At 38.4% G+C, this 21,241-nt stretch overlaps 3 protein-coding genes across 6 annotated transcripts; 2 read left to right on the forward strand and 1 right to left on the reverse strand.

Moving 5' to 3' along the window:
- Nucleotides 1-313: 313 nt before the first annotated feature.
- Nucleotides 314-10,697, forward strand: zbtb32 (zinc finger and BTB domain containing 32). The gene is made up of 5 exons (XM_056380113.1): nucleotides 314-398; nucleotides 3,173-4,234; nucleotides 5,200-5,309; nucleotides 7,172-7,339; nucleotides 8,744-10,697. Exons 2-5 carry the CDS (start codon nucleotides 3,204-3,206, stop codon nucleotides 8,971-8,973), a joined length of 1,539 nt encoding a protein of 512 aa, XP_056236088.1. The 5' UTR covers nucleotides 314-398; nucleotides 3,173-3,203; the 3' UTR covers nucleotides 8,974-10,697.
- A 109-nt stretch (nucleotides 10,698-10,806) lies between these two features.
- Nucleotides 10,807-18,622, reverse strand: LOC130171878 (G protein-activated inward rectifier potassium channel 4). The gene is given in 5 exon segments (XM_056380150.1): nucleotides 10,807-13,193; nucleotides 13,195-13,466; nucleotides 15,349-15,424; nucleotides 15,426-15,767; nucleotides 18,542-18,622. Coding segments are annotated over 4 exon segments (729 nt in total). The 5' UTR covers nucleotides 15,732-15,767; nucleotides 18,542-18,622; the 3' UTR covers nucleotides 10,807-13,118.
- On the forward strand, nucleotides 16,879-20,629 carry igflr1 (IGF-like family receptor 1). Of its 4 annotated transcripts, none has more exons than XM_056380131.1 (10): nucleotides 16,881-17,025; nucleotides 17,157-17,287; nucleotides 17,485-17,578; nucleotides 17,678-17,867; nucleotides 18,028-18,055; nucleotides 18,138-18,173; nucleotides 19,353-19,449; nucleotides 19,540-19,620; nucleotides 19,797-19,901; nucleotides 20,291-20,629. In XM_056380131.1, exons 3-10 carry the CDS (start codon nucleotides 17,497-17,499, stop codon nucleotides 20,614-20,616), a joined length of 945 nt encoding a protein of 314 aa, XP_056236106.1. In that variant the 5' UTR covers nucleotides 16,881-17,025; nucleotides 17,157-17,287; nucleotides 17,485-17,496; the 3' UTR covers nucleotides 20,617-20,629. The 4 variants fall into 4 exon arrangements, with proteins under 4 accessions (XP_056236108.1, XP_056236106.1, XP_056236104.1 ...); XM_056380129.1 differs by having other exon boundaries at nucleotides 17,181-17,287; XM_056380133.1 differs by lacking the exon at nucleotides 19,540-19,620 and having other exon boundaries at nucleotides 16,879-17,025; nucleotides 17,181-17,287.
- Nucleotides 20,630-21,241: the final 612 nt, after the last annotated feature.

Below are 21,241 nucleotides of genomic sequence, written 5' to 3' on the forward strand. Positions count from 1 at the left end.
GGATAATTTTGTTAAAAAAAGAAAAAAATTCTGTGTAGTTTGTGTTTTGCATGCACTTTCAATACACTGTATGTTATCTATGCAAGACAAGAACCACAGAGTATTAAATAGTAAAACTTCCACCATCATTTTAACAAAATAAACAAAACAAAATACTGCAAAGTACTGGTGTACTACTACTAAAGTTTCCATCTTTTATCACAAAAAGCAAACCATTTGGCTCAGTAATCAATGAGCCAATGAGGGAGAGATGAGTGGAAGAGGAGGGACTGTAAAAGAGGAAACCACCCTGTCCCACAGCAAAACATGTACCCAGACATGTCACTTTACAAGTCACTTCACAGTCATGATGCGAGGTAGCTCGTCATCCTCCAGGGAGAATATTCGCTAAACACCGGGTAAGTGTCTCATTCACACGCCTAGCTGCTTCTTAATTTTCTGAGACTGAAAACCACAAGCAGATACACTTCAACATTGCTCATCTTTGGTCTCTTTAGCTGTGTTTTCTGTGATGTACTGTAAACGGAACCCAGTGTGCCGCTATTGATCTTCAGTTGCCCGTGGAGACTTTTAGATCTGGCTTCTGTCTTGTGACTCCAGCCCTGTACATGTGAGCTGTGGGGAGGCTGACTCTAAGTTCATGTCCTGTCAAAGGATGTGTAAATCTGACATATGCATGCATGGTTTTCCCCTATGTATGCAATGAGATAGTACTGTGACTGCAAGGAGCTCAAAGACTTGCTAACTATGTCACAACTGTGCAAGAGTGTATTGTAGATTTGAGCAGCATCAGGGGGAATTTGGTTGTTGCACAAGCCAGATTATAAACAAAACCAAATGTATATTGAAGATAAGAGATGAAAAAGATTTAGACAAGGTTAGCAAGGCCTTGAACCAAAATAGAACAGAATACAATACAACAGCAGAATTGACTTTAAAGGCTTACAGGCTCAGGAGAGCACCGCTACATGCATTACTTCAACAAATTACCAAAAATTAGAGACCATACGTGTGCGTATCAGTAGCATTACAGTAATGCGAATAAGAAGACGGCAGTAATATTTGAAAGTACAATCTAATAAATAGCTGAAGCTAAAGTTCATGAATTGGCACTCATCACTGAAATACGGCAACATTTGTGACCTGTCTCTGCAAATAAAAAAAGAGAACATCCCTCAACATCCTAACATCCCTCTTCTAGGTTTGTATATTACACAACACATGGCACTACTTTAAATGTATCTGTTTGTACATTAAAATAAGTTATTAGTTATTAATCACGAAACGCATTTGAAACAACGCGCTTCATTATTTTTGTCATAGTGCAGCTGCTATGACCACTAATACGCGACTATATTTTATTACTATTATTATTATCATCATCATTATCACTATTATCAGTAGTAGAACTAAGTGATGGTAAAATCATGAGTTGAAATTACCAATTACCAAGTCATTTTAATTCTTTTCAAGATTTTTTAAAAATTCATTAATATCACTCAATAAATTTGATACACAGGCCTAAGTTATATGACGTAATATATAGGCATTATGTAACATTTTTGATCAGGCAGAGCGAAGTTTTTGAATGCCGTAAATGGCATGAGAAAAACGGGTCTACAGTATCGCTGTATGTTCACGTACGCACACAATAGGCTTCACTGCACTCATGCATGCTTGGTTTGCAATTTCAATACGTGTTCTCAACCCTGTGCCCTCAATATTACAATATTTTGTAAGTGTAATGACATTTTTTGTAATGGTAATAAATAAACATTAAACTGAAACCTTGTACTTATCAAATACAGTAAATCTAAGTGGCTTTCTACTTCTGATACTGGAGCCACTCTACTGTCATTTTCACTCTCAGCCGTACCACCTACGTACAATGTATAACCAAATTCATAATAAACACAAAAATTAACATTAGTGACAAATATGTTACAACAAGCGAAAATTATATTGAACATATCTCAAGGTATATACAATAATTAAAACATTATTTGGAATAAATGATCTCCGGTAGAAGATTTTTCAACAGAAAGAGAAAATGAATTTGATTAACAACAGAGAAAGAGGGAGAGAGATTTTGAGACTCTGTAAAAATGCATGTGCAAAAAATTCCAGTAAGTATAGACAACTAAATGTCATTTCGTTTCACATCTACTTTCCATTTACAGTCAACATCGGAGGACTGAATGGGGTTGCGACGGTGCAAAAAAAAAAAAAAAAAAAACTGTAATAGCTCAGTGCTTGTGACCTCTGCTGCAGAAACCAACCACACACTGTATAATCATAAAAGTTCATTATAGACTTCAGACAGTGTGAAGATGACAACCTCTCAGGCATCCGGTACTTTCAACATACAACTACAGTGTTTTCGTCCATGTATTCTCAATTTTAGATGTAAAATTCCACTTATTTCTGTAACATACTTACATATTTACATATTCCACCCCTGTGCACACTTGCAGTTGATGTTAATGGTGCCCAAATACCTAGTCTTATTGTTGTTGATGTTCAAACTTACTCATGTTTACTTGAGTGTACAGTCATTAGTCATGGTTTCATATACTGTTAGGGCTTTGTGGCTTCAGAGTGTGTATGTGAGTGCTGAATATCAAAGCTTTCAGAAAACTGAGTACATTTCCACAGATCAACCAGACATTCAGACATAATATCAGACAATGCTGTGATTGAGGAAAGTTTTTCTGCAGGTTTGAGTCTAATAAAAATAAATTGTGTGCATTCTGCTATTTGTGAATATATACTTTTTTGGGTGGGTTTCTTGCTTTAAAATAAAAATATATGGCGTTTTGCAAAGTAGTTGAAAGTCGAATTCACTATTACACCAACTTATAACAATATAAACAAATTATGAAATCTCCTTGGCTACATTCTGCCCCCTCAACTCACACTACAGGTAATGGTGTCTGGAAAGGGTGAAACCAAAAAAAAAAAAAAAAAGTACAAACCACAGAATCATTTCATCAGTTAATCACAAGCCAATTTTCCAAGTAATTTTCCTACTTACAGTCTAGCCTGTCTAGAAATGTCACATAGCTGGTAACAAGATGGCAAACTGATGGAACTAATTTTACCACAGTGTGGGCATAATCTAATCGGATCTTGCTTTTGATTTTTTTTGTTCCTTTGACTTTCTTTTTCTCAGACTTTTGATAGCATTTCTACAAGCTTCAGAAATGATCCGAATCAACAACACCCAATATTTCCACTTCCTGCAGCAGGCCGATGCTTTACGTCGCTCAGGATCGCTCTGCGATGCCATCATCTCAGTAAAGAGTCATACATTCAGGGCTCATCGGCTAGTACTGGCCTGTGCTAGTAGACGACTGGCACAGCAGCTTGCCCAAGGTGACATAGACTGCCCAGCCCGCTGCACACTGGAGTACTTCTCACCACGCACCTTCCAGCAGGTCCTTGACTTCACCTACATGCAGGCTCTTGAGGTGTCTGTGGAAGACCTGAACCTGCTCCTGAGAGCTGCCCAGCTGTTGGAGATGGAGTCGCTAGAAGACCAGTGCCGGAAACAGCTGGATACCCTCGACTCCAGAGCCAGCGACGAGGACAAAAGAGGAGAAATGACTGATGTCAAAGAAGAAAAAGAACGTGTAAAAGAGATGGATCAAAAGAAAAAAGAAAGTCCAGTTCAAGAGGGGAAACTTCAAGAGGCTTCCTCGACAGGTGAGGAAGCAAGCAACAGCGTCGTGATAGAAAATCTTTCACACCCTGATTCTGCTAAGAACCACAACAGCTCGTCATCCCCAAGAAAGAAGCCCAGACTGTCCCCTATGTCATCAAAACCCTACAACAGAGACAGTGTTATTGCAGGACCTGCCACCAGCAGTTCCTCTTTCTCCTCTCCCTGGACTTTCTCCACAAACATGTGGAACTCTGTGACCACCCTGAGGCGGATAGCAGAAAACTATTCAAACTTAATTGCAGCACATCCTCGTCAGTCCCCAAATCAGTCCTCCGTAGCATACCCATTCTCCCTCTCCAGTCCACCCCACATCTTCCCCTTACTGGGCCACCATTTTCAAAACCCAGTTCACAACTCTGTAATGGGCTACTCGAGCTTTTATCCACATTATACACAAAACCTTTACGCTGGATCTTCAGGGATGGGAAGCATTATCAAGCAAGGCCTGTTAAAAAGAAAAAAACCCAGCCAGAGAGCATTTACTGAGGCTGCTCAAAGCGTTGAGCAAAGGTAAGTCAGCTCTTGGACATGATTTTGGAAACTTCAGTTTTTTATTTTCAGTCATTGTCTCCCTAATTTTCCTCTCACAGAGTCATTTAGAATCCCCTAATTAGCTCAGTTGTTCCCTTGCGACAGCTACTGCACCTGACTCACTGCTGTTTGGGTAGATGTGTGTGATTGAGCCTTCTGCACTTTCCAACTAGAGCAGTTTCACCTGTTAACCCTTCGCTGTCCGTCATAGTCAGTCAAACCAGTTTCTGACAAATTTAAATGCTATTAATACTTCAAACCAAGAGACGAAAAGACCTACAAGTTAAATTTTCATTAAATCTGAATTTTTTTTTTGTTTGTTTTGTTGATTGAAACAAGTCATCATTTTCTGTACTTATGAAAAAAATTACCACTATCTTTTAGTGGTAAAGTTAAATAGTTTGAAAACCCACTTGACTTGTTTTTGAGTGACTTTCCTCCTTTTTTCAAGTCTATGCATATTGTATAGTCTTCCACACAGTGTAACTAAACAGTGTATAAAAGGGAAGCCCCCTAAATTTCTCCCCTCCTTTGCAGAATTCAAGATTTTCCACCCACTGAAACACAGTTTCAGTGTTTAGACTGGTCACAGCTGCACCACAAGACATCACTCAAAACATCTTTGTGGAAAATAGCTAATCTTTCAGTGTCTTTTCATTATCCTGCTGCTTCTACTCTCACATTATATGAAAGTTAAATGAGCTTTTACCTTGAAAGGGTGCTATAAATATCTTGTGGCTGAGGAAAGAGAGGAAGGAAAGGGTGTTTAAGCATGTAATCTGTGATCGCATGTAAAATATATGCAGACTTTGTGATACTTAAAGACTTTTACTTGTATATTTCTCCAGTGAAGTACCTAGGTTTCTTTAGTGTTGTAACAGGTGCAATTAGTGCAGTTTTGTATCCTACAACTGTTGCATCAGAAAACCATTTCTTTTCCACAGTTACCCTCAAGTGCCCAAAGCCAGCAAAGAGAAAGTTAAAGACTGCCAACACTGCAAAACAAGCCTCCTTGGTGATCCAGTGCTGCGGGAGTCAGCCTCCAAACCATCAGGTAATGATATGATTATGAAGACAAACAGAACACTTACTGTTTTTTAATGCTAGCAATAACTAACTGAACATAGTATCATTACTATACAGTGAGATAAAGGCTGTAGCAGCGGTTATTCTGGCCAAAATTGATCAATTTAACAAGACAGCAAGACAGTTCTTGTCATGACCCCTAACCTCGGCAGACTCATGATACTTAGCTACGCAATGGAAAGTGATAAAGAAAGTTGTGGTTTTGAGAGCATGGTGCAGCAGGAGCAATAGTGTGGTTACTAAATACAGCTAGATACATGCAGTACAGTATGTACTGCATCGCAACAGCGGTTTGTCCTATGCCAAACAAAAATCATACATATGGATTTATTATCATAAATTCTTATAATAAGTAATAAGCAAGTCAATGCAAAAGCACAAAATAAGCTCCACAAAAAGTCTCTGTGTGTCAGAGTGTGTGTGTGTGTGTGTGTGTGTGTGTGTGCATATCCGTGCTAAGATCTTTTCGTCTTGTACAATCAAGCTGATAAATATGTTTACCTATCTCTGCTCAATGGAACATTATGTTCATACTGCAAGCGAATACTCTAAAACTGTGCTTCACAAATGTCGCACTGCACGGCAGCGAGCAACGCCATCAGTTAGTCTTTAATATATAATCTAGTACTTTACGACGTAAAACGTGTAAAAACATATAGACAAAGAGTGTAAATGAAGCATTTAATCACCGATGTTCAGTGTTGTTAGGTGATTTTTTATTATCCTTTCCCCTCACTTAAATGATATTTGTGTATTGATAGTGGCTAAAACTTGAAATTATTATCTTTACAAGATATTTGGTCTTTTAAAGTTAGAACTGAAGGGAAGTATTGGACAGGAAGCCTGCTAATGACAACAGATCTCACTATAGGTTATGAAGATTGGTGAGTGTTCAATTGTTGTGGTTTATTCTTTCAATTTCCCCTACTACAGTATACACCCCCTTCATATTTCTGCATCCTGTCTATACTATGAGGCCCAAGTTTTTTTCTTCAGAAACCCCCCCCCCCTGAAAAAAAGAAGAAAAAAAAATTATATATAAAAGGTAGCAACTGAGAGGCTTCAGAGCCTTAACCTCAAAATCACACCTTTTGTAATTTTAAAACAATCACCAAGATGCGTGGCGGCAGACAACACATGTGCAGAGTAACAGGAAAGTAAGCTTCTACATACTGAATTTATTCTTTTGCAACAGGATGCAGACCAAAAACGGCTCTGAAGCTCATGCAATATGCTTTTTTTTTTTTTTTTTTTTTTCTTTTTTGGTAAATAATTGGTCGAATCAAGGAGGTCACAATGAGCATTATAACCCTGAGTGTGGCTGCCAAAAACAGCCTTCACAAATGAATTATAGCTACATTATTTTATCAATCTGCTCATTATTCTCCATTGATAGTTTGGTCAATAAAATGTTAGAAAAAAAGAGAAAAATGCTCACCATAGGTCTGCAGAGCCCAAAGTGATTAAATGTCATGTTTTATTCAACCAACAACAAAAGCAGAAATGCATCACACTGGAGAAGCTGCACTGGGGACCTAGATAATTTATCAATTAGATCATTTGCCGAGTGAAGTTCTGTCGATCTACTAATTAATTATTCTCATCATTGCTGCTCTACAATGAATTCAGTTCACTTTATTGCAAATCACTGATCATTTTGACGGACTGCAAGAACTCATTGTTTTTTTTTTTAAACGCGGATGTGTATAAGGACTAAAGTGTGACAATAAACAGGCAATTCTAATGGTGTTTTTGTGAACACCCAGGCCATTCTGCCCACCGCAGTGTTCACACCTTCACCTGTTTCGCCTCATCGTGTTGTTTGCGCAGGTGAGGCCTGCACAGGGTGTCAATTCTGTGAAGGAAGAGATGTCGTGCAGCATGAACCACAATCCAATCGACCAGACCACAGAGGGGACAAGCCCTACCAGTGCCAACACTGCCCCAAAAAGTTCAGTCTGAAGCATCAACTGGACACACACCACCGAGTTCACACCGGTAAGCGCAGCATTTACCATTCACTATCAAGTTAATTTGATTTTGCAAAGTGAAGGAAGAAATCTAAATTTTAGTCGAAGACTATACCTGCCCACAATGATAGCTACTAATCTTTGTTTTATATTGTGGGACAGAGCAAAAACTACAAACAATCTTAAAGGGAATTTTGATATTCAATATATTTGTGTCCAAAATCCAGTTACAAAGTGACTATAGTAATTACAGAAATAACAATAGGATTGGTTTGAGTCTGCTTAGGTTAACGGGACTTGTCTATAAAGACAGACAGGTCAGAAACAGGTTAGCTGTTAGCATAGCATGGCAAGTTAAACGCAAAAGAAGAGATTTATGACTAATTTTCATTGGCTCTTATAGATGTTTGAATAATTACTCTTTGTCTTTGGAGCCCATGTTTTCTTTTTGTGTTGCTTTTATTAAACACTATACAGCGGGACAACACTTCTACATGTTTTAGACCATTAACCGCGACGCACGTATGCTTTGCATTGCCTTCGAACATCTTCCAAAGTAAACTGTCGTGTTTTGAGTTGTGACCATCTTGCAAGCAGGCTCCGGTTTCCATTCATTATAATATGAAACTCACTTTTCAAAGACTTGAAACTAGCAGACTTGAAACTTGTGAGAAAGAAAATCCATCGAGCATACAGTAAACATCATGTCCGCTTTAACTGCGGTAAAAACTACTATTACTATTATTTTCATATGATAGCAATTAATAATGCAATTCAAAATTTTCAAACAAGTGTGCCATTAGAACTGTATTACCATGCAACATGCAAATCTACTTATTCAATGTCATAGATTACCTGCAATTCGAGCAATTTTCTCTGCACATGGGAGAGTATTTAATGTATGAGTGTATGTAACAGAAAGCAGTGGACAAAACATTAAAGTTTGTATTGAGGCTGACAGATGCAAACCTTGCATATAGTGCTTTTTTTTTTTTTCAAGACTCTCGAATCATTTTAATGTTACTTCTATTTGGAATTCGATTAATTAAATATGAATTATATAACTACATACTCACATGCATTTATTAATTAAATTTTTGTTCATAATGATGAAGTTGATATCTGCCCGTCTATTTTGTATTTTGCTACATCAACATACAATCATAGAAGAGATCCGACTTAAGACATGTAAGTTGTGCGTAAATATTTCAGTGAGCATCCAGATGAGTTGAAGAAAAGTGGCTCAATTTAGTTGATTTTACCATGAATTAAGCAATCAACAGCAATATAGCAGGATATATATTTAACAAATGGTAGAACAATGGCAGACTTGCCAAACGTATAATACCCCCTCTCAAGTGATCACACCTCTCTCCCCCCTCCATTGCCTTCCTTCCTGTGGCCCCCTATCCTCTCTCCTCTCTGCATCAAGGGGAGAAACCCTTCGAGTGTCGTCTCTGCGGTCAACGCTCACGGGACTACTCAGCCATGATCAAGCACCTGCGGACTCACGGTGGGGCTTCACCCTACCAGTGTACGTTGTGCCTGGAGTTCTGCAGCAGCCTGGTTGCCATGCAGAGACACATCAAGAGCCACACAGTGCAGGAATTCCCTCCTGACTGGAGCATCAACAACACCTACCTGTACACCTCCCACGTCTGAGCCACACCTCACAACCCAGACACCTCCATCTATACAAAGTTCTCATAGGTGTAGCTTTAGTTTGTGCCTTTCGTGTATTATCATTACATCTGAGTCATAGAGCTAAGTATCTGTTTTCCGATCGATAGAGTCCTAATGGGGTTTGAAAAACTGTTACGGTCTCTTAACAACACTTAAAACCGTTTTGAAGTCATAATAAGAGGCACAAACTGAGACTATCACAGCTGTAGCAATAACTTCCAAGCAAACTGGGGCTGTTCTCATATTCACATTCACAACAATAGAACAGAGAAATGCAGCACTAATTTCCAGAGACATGTCAGAACATGTATTCAAAGTCTTTACCATTTCACATTAGGTCATATACGTGCATTAAAGTCACATCAACAGCTCATCCTCACTGAATGACGCAGGCATCTTCCCTCTTAGTTTCATAATTATTGGATCAGTTGTGTAAACTTTGTAAATTTGAACCAGGATTATAGCGCCCTCAAGAGGGCGACCACTGTTGTTCTCAGTCCATTTGTTCTCTGTACTAAGGCTCAAACAGCGACACTAGTGGGTGAGATATCACATTTGCAGCTGGACAAAGGAGATTTTTTTTAAATTACAGTCTACATCCAATGATCCAGATTTAGTCAGAAAAAAATCCTACATCCATTCTCACTATGATGTATTCCTTACACAATTAAAATTCTAATGTATCCAGTTGATTCTTTAAAATAGTGACTTTGTTCTAGTCCGTAGTTATTTTACTGTCAGAGAAAATAAAAGTGTGGAAGGAGAGTAAAAGTTCATCTGCATCAGGCCTTGAGCCTTAACAGTGATGATGAGACAAAAGTCAGTGAAGTTCCACATATGGAAACATTTATAAGTTTAACAAAGACTGTATTTATGTAACACTGGCAATAAGGAATGTTATGAGAGACTAAACTTGTCAGTGGACAGCTCATAAGTCTTCTGAGGTTGATTTGATGAGATGACAATAACAGAGCTTTTGCGACTATGTAGTGTGACAAACAATATTCCAGCGTTTTCTTATTTCTTAGTCTTTCATTAGTGAATTTTCTGCATTGTCATTCACGGACTGCCTTTAACTTTAAAGGCATGGATATACCGTAATAACTGCATCTCTAAAGTAAATCTCAAAAGTGGTATTTAGCAACTGCCATACCTCTCTACCATACTGTGAAGCTAGCCCTGCATGTATATATGTATTCAGTATGTAACCATGCACATTGCTTCCTTCCATTGAGGGAGTGTTCAGTGGAACTTTCAGGCCTGTTTCCACTGTACAGCATTATCTTAATGTGTATGGTGTAGAAATTAAATAAATAAATATTTAGATAAACTTTTATTCATAGGTTTTAATGAATCAATATGCAATGTTTTAGACTAGTAATGCAGCAAATAAAGAAGCTTACACACAACGGCTCCCTTGGCAATTCTTTGTATTGTGATTTGTTCAGATAATAAAAGACATGTTGATGTTAAAGTTAGTGCTGGGGGAACAGAGGGCAGTTGACCTAATTTCTATTCTATTTCTATTTTTTTAGATGATCAGATCTTAAGAAATTACTAAATACTTTTTGTCATAACTTGGCTGGCAAACAAATTATGGGGTCTTTTTTCTTATGCAGACTGTATTGGTATCCCTCAAAAGTCCTTTTCATTGCACTAGCCCAACAACAAATGTATTGTGTTACATATATTTTACCTGCACCAGACCTAAGGGAGATCTGAACCGGCAGCAAGCGGCACACAGGCTGGAGAGCACAGTGTAAACAATATAAAGAAAAAGATCTGTGGATTAATAGAGAGAGGACCAAAGTGTCTTGAACAGGCCTGAGCTCCTTTATTTCTGAGCACAATTTCACCCACTTCCTACTTAACAATCTCCACATTCTCACTAGGTACAAATAATATTAACAGTGACATAGTCCATAAATTAAACAACTCTACAACCAAAACTACAATAAGCAACACAAAAACTTCTGACAAAAAGAAAATAAGGGCACATAAATTCAGAAAAACTTAACATATGTTCAATGTAAACAAAAGTTAGTCTACTTAAAGTACTGAAATAATAATAATAATAAAAATAATATGACTCATTCTGTTATAGGCCTACCCTTTCCTATTGTCGCAGACACGTTAGTGTCTATTATAATACACACACTCATCAACACTATCAAAACTCACCCACAACCTTTCCATAACACACACACACCCTCACACTTGCACACCGCAGCGACCAGCAAACAATGTGGCGCAACCATGACATGGCGGTGGAAGTTAAACTAGTTGAAATGTGGGATTTCTCCTTTCCCTATTTACTCGCTACTGGCTGGCTAACATCCTAACAACATTTACAACATATTTAAGCATGTTACTGATTACTAGTGTCAAATACATACACTCGTGAAACTACTGTGTTTACTGACGTTCCTGTGACGATTACCGTCACATGGCGACGCACGCTGAGACATTCTACTGCAAAAACAAACTCGCTGCTCATCTTACACATCTCAAAACTCTCTGAACACACTTCAAAACAACACCACCTCTGCTACATTAGTTTTAGAACAGTATTAAAGTGAGTTTTACAGTAGGCCTACCTGTGGATTGATAGAGAGAGGACCAAAGTTAGCGTGATCAACAGGCCAGAGCTCGTTTATTTCTGAGCTGCGCCTGTGCAGAGCCTGTCACTATAATCCCTCCAGCACCACAGCGCCTTTTACTGACTGAAAAGTGTACTACTTCAATAGAGTCAAAAGAGTGCATGAAAATGTCAGTAAAGTTCATAATTATTAACAAAAAATTAGGGGGGTTGTTTCAATAAAACTGAACATGTAGCCCTTTTCAAAACCGCTACATATACAAACAAGTGTTTGTTGATGTATGTGGTGCCAAGTAGATGCATGCAAAGTTGGATACATGAATAATATGAGAAATAAATACATGTGTAGGGTCTGATTTTTGTGTCAATACATGTATAGTACACGGCATCTCACAGAAACTGATAACCCACGTTGACACATGATCCATCTAGGCAGTGATTATTTAAGGGGGCTTCATCACAGCAGACATTTTGAATTGTTATATAGGAAAAGCACATGTATTAGTATTAGCACTAACAATGGCTCTGTATCATTCAAGTGTCCCAGTAACCCATGACAGTCTGCACAAATAGTTTACCAGGACCAGAACACTGAAACTGAAGCAGGTATATGGACTTGACCTTTCACTAAACCCCGCCCCTCAGCACTGATTGTCCAATCATAGCTCAGCAACTGTAACAAGGCACAGTTTTGTTCATGGGGCTGTAATAACAAAAACATTGAGCATCAACAGAATTTAACAGTTTTTTTCAGCCTTTCCAATTCTAAAAACACAAGAGAGAAAAAATGTAAGGAATGGATTGAACAGTTTGTAACTAAATAACTAAGTAACTAAATACCAAAATGTAGTGTTTTTTACAGTCTAATTCTTCCAGCTAATGTTTACTGAATTCAAGTTGACTCCTAATACTAGTACTAACTACACTGCAATTAAGGAACAATGCAGTTTCTTAATTTTTATGTCTTTTGCTAACTTTTCACAGGTTTAGTCAGGCCTTTGACACAATATCATGTATGTTTAACATTTAGATTTAGATTTTAACATGTAGATTTAACACTTAGATTTAATATTTAGATTTAACATATAGATTGGATTTCATATTAACACTACATTATTATTTTTTAAAGACAAAGTTAACAAATATTGCTGTAAATCTGGTAAGAAAGGAGATGTTTCCGTTAATTTCAGTATGTACCACTTTACAGTTTGCACCCCATAGTTGCTGACTAAATAACAAAAAAATTGGGATGATAAATCTGCTAGCATTGCTAATGTAAAATGCATGCGCAGTGCAGGTTTGGAAAGCTTGACAGGTGTTGCAACAGTATTTTGCCGGGATGTTTAGCAAATTTCAGACATGTATTACACTTGTGCATTTTGTACTGTGACATGTCTATATGTCTCCTGTGAAAAAGGCCTATCAATAAGTTCCTTCTTGATAAATTATTCACTAGAAGTACTGTTAAATATCTAAATAGTCTTTTATCAGCTAATGTTAAGGCAAGCTTTCCTCTGCATTCCCTTCACTTTTGACTGCCTTCAGATGCTCTGTCCTCCTGAATGTTAGAAATAGTGAATCCTCCATGAGATGGTTGCTTGGTCTTTGTCCTCCTCTGGCATTCCCTCTGCCCAGGTTCCCCAGTCTCGACTGGCTTTGAGAGAGTCTTGGAGCTTACAGTCGGCCAGAACCATTAACTGATGTGCCTGTCTGGTGCTGCAGTGAGGCAGTTGTACCTTGTAGGTGGTGTGGAACCGACGCAAGTCTACTCTGAACGAGCCCTTCTCCAGTGTCATGCAGTGTTCAAAGCGAGCGCCCCACTCAATCTCTGTTTCAATATAGGATGTTTTGGCTTGGCACATCATGCCTGTGGATAAAATGATGAGATGGAAGTGGCTGTTAGTGTTGATTAGGTCAAACATGTTAAAAACACCACCATTTTAAAATTGAAGTACACATTACTACCACATGATGTCACTATATGTTTCAGTCTCCGGACTTGTAACAGTCAAGTTTGCTGCTTACTGGGTTGAACACATCAAAGCTTTTTCACACCAGACATTTGACTAGAAAAAAGCACAGGGGTAACAAATCACATGAACATCATTCATCATCCATCATACATTTTACTATTTATACCTTTGCTTTTCCTAGTGTGACTACATGTTTTCAGTGGAAAAGGGCTATGTAAAATTAATCACTGTGAACACCTTAAATATCATGCAATCTGATGCAACACCAGCAGTAATAGTATAACACTGTCCCCAACGCTCTCTCTCTAAGAGCTTACATCTATGGAGGGGTCCAATGAGTCAATGTTTCTATTCAAGCATTATGCACCTGCGGGTGCTTAGCTATTTACATTACCTACAGAGGCAGGGGGGGGGAAAGGAAGGCAAAACATTTTACAGTACTGTATATACATGAGACAAACACATGATATCAGATATAAACTGAGCATATAAATATACAATGCTTTCATACACTGATGGTAGGCATTTAACAAAGAGTTATAACACAAGTCTGATGTAAACATGTACTGTAATCCACATTCATTGGTCACATCCAACAGACTATGATACTCAGAAGACAAGTTTAACTCAAAAACCATAATAGGGCAGACAGTAGAGTTGAAACTGCATTTCATTCACCTGTCCATTAACATATCCCAAAGTTGCAGCATGTCAACCTTTTGTCTTCACATGGCTACCTTTTTGGGGTTTTTTTTTTTAAGTACCCCAGAAGTAATTCAAACACGGACACACACAAGATTTAGAGTATAGAGTTCCTTGAATGTGTTGTAACAAAGCTTAACCTGCTTTAGAACAGCCCCCAGAGCCCTACCAGGAAAGTCTAATAGGATTCTTCTTCTGGTTTCAAAAGTAAGATGATCATCTATGGTTTGATCTAAATATTGAAAACTCTGTCCGACCACCCATACTTCTGTAGGTCCCATTCTTGTAAGGGACCACCTTGAGGGAATTTCTTCGAATTTGAACTGGTCACTTTGACCTTGCAAAACATGTTTTTGGCCATAACTCACAAAAGTTGTGTAACTTGACCAGTTGGCTGACTCATGCAATTGAATCATCTATGACAGTGCCCTGGTTTCTGCCCCCCCTGCCACTACAATTATGGAGAAACATTCCTGACCACAAAAACAATTTGGGGAAGTGGGTATTCAAGAAACTGCAGGAAATATTTGCAGATGGCTTCCTCCTTTCTTTCCATACAACATTTATAGTCTGTCAAATACCTGTGTTTTTATTTTTTTTGGGGGGGGGGTTTTTTACTGTTAATGTGTTTTCTTACAGCTTCTCTCCAATTTGGGCACGAAAAGAGTAAAACATATATAACACACTGTCCATAACGCTGAACTGTCAGAAAACCAAGTACACGGCTGTTTGAAATATGGTGCTGAGAGGTTCAATATGAACCTCATTGGTGGATTTTTACACATGTAATTGCCATAGTATTAGTTTTACATTCCTCAGGTTTTGCTCAAGATGATGATGATTTTAGTTTTTCCAAGGACAATGGTGTGAGTGTTCTGAAAGTTCCCTTTTGGTTCTCCCTGCTTGGAAAATATTCCAGTTAACTGTAGCAATTGTGCCAAGACAAGCTGATTGTTTGACCAGAGCATAGGAATATGTTGAAGCTTTCTACTGCCCTTCATTTTTGTGATAACAACCTCTGTACCCTCTTTTCGTTTTTTTTTTTACTTCTACTGTTATCAATATGTTACTCCCCCATGGCCTCAACAATTCCTTCCAAGATAACGATAATCTCAAACTGTTGTCGTCTAAGTTGCTCGGGGCCCAGTTCCCGGAGTTGGACTGCTAGAGTCAATATTGTGCTGAATGACTCGAGGCTCCACCAAGAAGAGTCGGTCTGACCCGACATAACCAAGATCAATCTCTGTCTGCTCTAGTGGCAAGAACTTCCCTGAAGCTGTTTGGCAGGACTTGATTTACTTTGCACACACCTTGGCATCCACCATGTGGCTTTCTCTCAGGTCGTCCAGATGGAACATCAGAAACAGCTGGTCATCACGGATGGCAGTAACGCAAGTATGACTGAAAAGAAGCATCTCCCAACAATAAACTTGACCATGGCCAACAGAAAAATTTCCTGGCATGGTGTGCGAAAGAGGAACGGATGAGTATGTGTTGGCCTGGGAACAAGCAAAAGACAACCACATTATCTTCTCCTCTCACACACAGCTTGAGGTTATTTGAGGGAAGTCTAACCTCAGAGTATAGTAAGACTATTCCCCTGTAAACCACATGGCAGGTGGGATGTTGCTGTGTTGTTTTTGCAAGTTCCCTTAAGCTCTCAGCATCATATTCATAAAGCAATTCCGCTTCTGAATGAGCTGATTCATCATTTTTAACAAACCATAACTGCTGTGTCTTCCAAAACCTTCAGAGGATAAACATTTAATAACAATGATTTCAAATAATTTGGACATTTTGAGATGAAAGTGGTTTCACCATAAGGTTGCCCATAACAGACCCTGAAGCTGTAACAGAAATGATTGAATCAACACCAAAATTCTCCTATCTATAAGTGCAAATGCTAAGTGATTTGTGAATATTCAATATACACTGGCCCAATTTAAACTGTGGACAAAATAGAGAGATGAAAAGAATACATTACCATAAAAATCCAGGATACAGGACTATCTTTTCTCTTTTTCTCTTCAAATTCACTGTTATGCTCTATATCAGCACTCAGTGAATGACTTGTCGATTTAAATTACTTGGTCAGAACTAATTGTTGTATAATTTGTGATAATTTGAATGGAACTGCAGTCTCATTCCAGTCTGTGAAACTGTGATTAAAAGTAATTGAATTGAAAATGTCACCTGATGTTCTGTTAACCTACTGACATAGGCTGATACAATTATTTGTTTATATCTTTATATTATATGCTTTTATATTCATTTTATGTCTTTTTCATGTGAAGCACTTGGTGCATGTAAGTTCTTTGTAACACTGTGTTGCATAGCCTACCCTTTATGAAAGGGGCTATAAAAATAAATGTCATTATTTTTGCAACTGATGAACACAAAGTAATTCAGTTTCTCCTTTAATAATAATAATATGCATTTGCTAAAATTGCTTAAACATTTTTTTTTCAATCCCACATTTTTAATCTGGATAGCTTTCCCACCAGAGGAACATATAATTTCTTCTACTATTCTAAACGTCTGAGCTCAGACTCTCAAATCAACATCTTTTTTAGGACTTCCCCACATGAACTACGCCTTCAAACTTTACATCACGTAATCTCAACGCCCTGTCTGAAGTCACATTTAATTTAGTCAAACTGCAGTGTGCAGGCGCTTGTAAACTGCACACGTATTTGCAAACTTCTTTCTTTCTTCACAGAAAAACCAATAGAAAATTTCAGCGATCACATCCGTAAAGTAAGTCCAATTTATCTAGATTCAAGATTTGTTTTGCAGTGGACGTTTCAGCTTCCGCTGTGTAAAGTTGTATTCATTGTGCTTTTTACTAATCCTCACCCAGTTTACGAATTGCAAATCATAGCCTACAGATTATGTCTTTTTTATTCTCTCAGATCACCCTGCGGCTCCGCAGGATAGCTCTACATCAATGTGTAAAATAGCTGGAGTGCGGCTTTAATCCAGACAAACACATAACAAGTAAACCGGAAAGATAGAAAAGGTAAATTTGGGCTATGGGACATGGTTAGACTCGGTAAACAACAGCCCACCAAGCTGGTCTGAATGGATTAGCCAATTTGAAATAACCGGGGCAGCTCAGAGATTTAATGTGTGTTATTACAGCTTCCACTCAATATCTGTACAGAGGTGCTCTATTTTGACATTAAAATGTAGTCTACTGAACTGTTTGCACCACAGCGCAGAGTAGTGATGCACTCCATCAAATGCCTAGATGTGAAAACACGCTGGGATAAGAGGGTTGCGAAATGTGTGCCGTGTCCTTTAAAGCCAGGTAAGTTATGTATTATATTATATTATATTATATTATATTATATTATATTATATTATATTATATTATGGCCGGTTATATTATATTTTCCCATTAACATAGGGTATGAAATTACTCCTAATTGTGGATTTGATGACAACGGAGGGCGACACGAGGTCCCCCACAAAAAGTGCAAAGTCAACACTTTCAACGATGGCAGCTGGTTTTATTGCCGACCTTGTACTGTATGTCAACCGTATGCGGTTTTAAAGCCCTGCAGCCAAACTACTGACACCGAGTGCCAAGACAACAGGTAAGAAAGAATTGCGCGTCCATTACTCAAATGATCTGGCTCAGTAACAGATCAGACCACACAGCAAAAATAACACGTAACACGAGGCTATAATAGCCTATGTACATTTTTTTGAGTACAAGCCGATGATAGCTTTTTTTCTCTCTCTGATTTTCTATAGAGAGCAGACGACCGAAGTCCCTGTCAAAGTGAGTACGCTGAGCATTACACTGGACGCTATTATTTTCATGGCATTTTGAATTGGCTCACATGTTGTCACTTTCTCCTCAGGAGGCAATAACATCTCTACATGTCTCACTGCCAACGGTAATTCATATTAACTTTATCATCCTTTACAGACAATCAGCCTAATCATGTACTCTGTAAGAGATGACAGGAAATGATTAGGTCATCTCTCATTCTAGAGAAGGAAATGAGCCCACGTCAAAAAAAAAAAATCCCCACATTCATGGTTTGAGTCATGTGGGTTTCAGAGGTAACTACCTTAGAATAGTTGTAATAGGTAGGTAAGTTATAACAGAAAAAAACACTATATAGCCTCACTATTTCTAACAAATGCTGCGTCACCTGATTTCAGCTGCACACCAGGAAGCAGCAGTTTCAGAAAAACTCAAACCTCTGTCATTGAGATCACCTGTTGGAAAAAGAGAAAAGAAACGCAAAAAAGAGCTCACCTGCTGTCCCTATTCTGATGTTTGATGTTGAGTCGACTGAACGTCCTGACCCGTAGCCTATGCATTGTGCTGCTGTCACGTGATTGGCTGATTGGATAATTTCCATGACTGAACAGATGTAGCCTACAGATGTTCCTAATTGAAGTGTCAGGTAGCCTAAATGTAATGTGGACCGAGGAGGGGTTCGTAGTGACAACGCCACCTATAAGACTCCTTGTGCTCGTCTAACAGAGGTAATGCATAGTGGAGAACTACCAAACTAGCATTATAGACGCAATATCTAGTGTTAAAAAAATACCATAGATATAGGAAAGCTAAATGAGTAGAAAATAAAACGAGAACTAGTGTATTCTAAGTCCATCGCAACGTTTTGTAGTGCAAATATGTGCCCTGTCTGAACAGCTCCGCCCAGATGTCCAGAGAGAGTTCAGCTGGCCTGGGTGAATATAAGCAGCTTCGTGGCTACGTCCTCCAGCGTCCTCCTCTCTGCGCCTCACTCAGTCCAACTTCCTCTTGTCTGGTCAGCAATCACATCCGGTCGCTGATCTCAAATAGGTGTGTCCATTTTGTTGATGACTGTGGCTTGAGTCAAAACCGAAGCAGCAAATGAGATTCAACACAGTTCTTGCAAACACTGAACAACCGACATCAAACAAATACATTTTTTTATGATTATATACAAAATAAAGTTAACACAAGGCTCAAAACACAGCAAGCCAGAATATACTGTAACTGCAAAAAAGAAACAGAGGCAATAACAGGACAGTCTCTCATGTATAGTCACCCAATGAGATTTCTCTTTTCATTTCAGTTTCAGACAAACCAAGGATCCTCTAACCCAGATGCAGAAATGATATCAACTACCCTCAACAGGCAGTCAATAGAAACTGCTAGTTCTAGTCTACTTTGTAAGTTAAGCATACACTTATATTACAAGACCACATTTCTACAGTCTAAATTTAACAATTTAACCCTTACTTTTTTTCTATTTTTTGCAGGGGCAGTACCATTAGCTGTCCTGATTTCCATCATACTTGTTGTTTCATCTGCTTTCATGATCTACATGAAGCGGAAAAGAGGTTTGCAAATTGAAAATAAAGGTTTAGACACAGATAAGTGAGCGTAGAAATGAAGAGAAGTCTTCTGTGGAAAAACCAAAAGAATGGGAATCTGGCAGACATGTTATTATATAGGAATGTAATGTTAATGTGGGGATAATGAGGTGCATTTGACATTAATTTTGTCTTTCACGCAGGCCAGCACACAGCATTGGTTTACCGCAGAAGATCTTCATTCATCAGTGAAAGATTCCCTCCCCTCCATGCTCCTGCTTGCAACGATGATCTGAAGGACATTCTCAGTGAGTGAGAATTAGTTATTTCTATGTACAGCCAAACTGGACATCTGTGATGTTATCCTTTATTCATAATATCTCCTGGGACATTGTTAAGCTCCGGGGTAAGAAGGGTAGGAGCGGTTTTATACAAACTTATGTATGGCTGAAAAGTCTTTGAATATTTAAGGACCATGTGTTTATTGTTCTGCCATTAACAGAATTGAGCAGCAACAATGAACTGAAACCAGACTTGCAGCCAATGTAGACTGGCAGCTGATCAGCATATTTTGTGTACCTCATTATGTTGCTCACTTACATCACTGCACCAACAGCTCTAACAACACAAATTAAAATAATTGTGAAAAAAATAGACAAAATAAGGCCTTTTAACACCCACCATCTTTCTTCTGTAGGTTCTGAAATCCTGTTAGCACCTTTACAGACAGTTCTGGACAACCTTGATGTTTTGGAACAGTTGGTCATTTTGTTGGATCCAGACAGCCCCACAGTGAAAAACACTAAACATCTGGCATCCCACTGCTCTTTCTCCTCTACCTGGATCACTTACAGCTACTCTATGAAGGACAGTAAAAGCCCTCTGAAAGCTTTGCTGGAGGGGGTCACCAGCAGGTACCCTGACTGGACAGTGGGGCACCTGGCCAAGCTGCTCAGACAAATGCAGCGCAATGACGCCATTGCTGTCCTTGCCCAACTCAGACTGAACGAGATGGCCATATAGCAGGCCTGTTGAACTTGCGACATGCAGGAAGACTCCGACTTGTCAATCAATTGTTTAATTATAAATATATTTTTTGCTACAAAGAAATTGTAAGGGGTGGTGGTGGTTAGTATTGAAGTTTGCTTAACAATACAGTATCTTAATGGTGACCATCCCTAGTTGTCTGGCATTATAAGCATAGGTAATTTCAGTTCATCTTGAACTTTTGCATTCTCTGTGCTCTCTTCTGTTTGCCTTTTTTTCACTTAAGGAAATGTACCGCCCCCGGGCCCTTAACTTTTCAGGAAATGTGGCGCCCTGGACTACTTAGTTGAATATCCCTGCCATATAGTATCCCTTTCCCTTGTGTCTGTTAAAATAATCTTTGTACAACCATGAAAAATGTTGATAAAATAATATTGTAATATTCCACTAAGTTCCTATTGCTGCACATTTATTATCTTTTTTAATAATAAAAAAATTGAGTTTGTTCAAACATCGTAACATCTTTATTAGGCAAATAACATTATAAATAAAAAAGTGCATAGAAAAATTAAACAGGTTTAGAAATATGTATACAAATATTTACAAACTCAGGGTTTATTTGTACATGTAACAAAGACGTAAATTTAAAGATCACATATTT

Source organism: Seriola aureovittata, chromosome 7, assembly GCF_021018895.1.
Source record: "Seriola aureovittata isolate HTS-2021-v1 ecotype China chromosome 7, ASM2101889v1, whole genome shotgun sequence".
Lineage (NCBI taxonomy): Eukaryota > Metazoa > Chordata > Actinopteri > Carangiformes > Carangidae > Seriola > Seriola aureovittata.

Coding starts and splice junctions, on each gene's coding strand:
- zbtb32 (XM_056380113.1), top strand. CDS start 3,204: ATGATCCGAATCAACAACACCCAATATTTCCACTTCCTGCAGCAGGCC. Junction 4,235..5,199: donor GCTCAAAGCGTTGAGCAAAG/GTAAGTCAGCTC, acceptor TCTTTTCCACAG/TTACCCTCAAGTGCCCAAAG. Junction 5,310..7,171: donor GTCAGCCTCCAAACCATCAG/GTAATGATATGA, acceptor TTGTTTGCGCAG/GTGAGGCCTGCACAGGGTGT.
- igflr1 (XM_056380131.1), top strand. CDS start 17,497: ATGCACTCCATCAAATGCCTAGATGTGAAAACACGCTGGGATAAGAGG. Junction 19,450..19,539: donor TGCTAGTTCTAGTCTACTTT/GTAAGTTAAGCA, acceptor TATTTTTTGCAG/GGGCAGTACCATTAGCTGTC. Junction 19,902..20,290: donor TGATCTGAAGGACATTCTCA/GTGAGTGAGAAT, acceptor TTTCTTCTGTAG/GTTCTGAAATCCTGTTAGCA.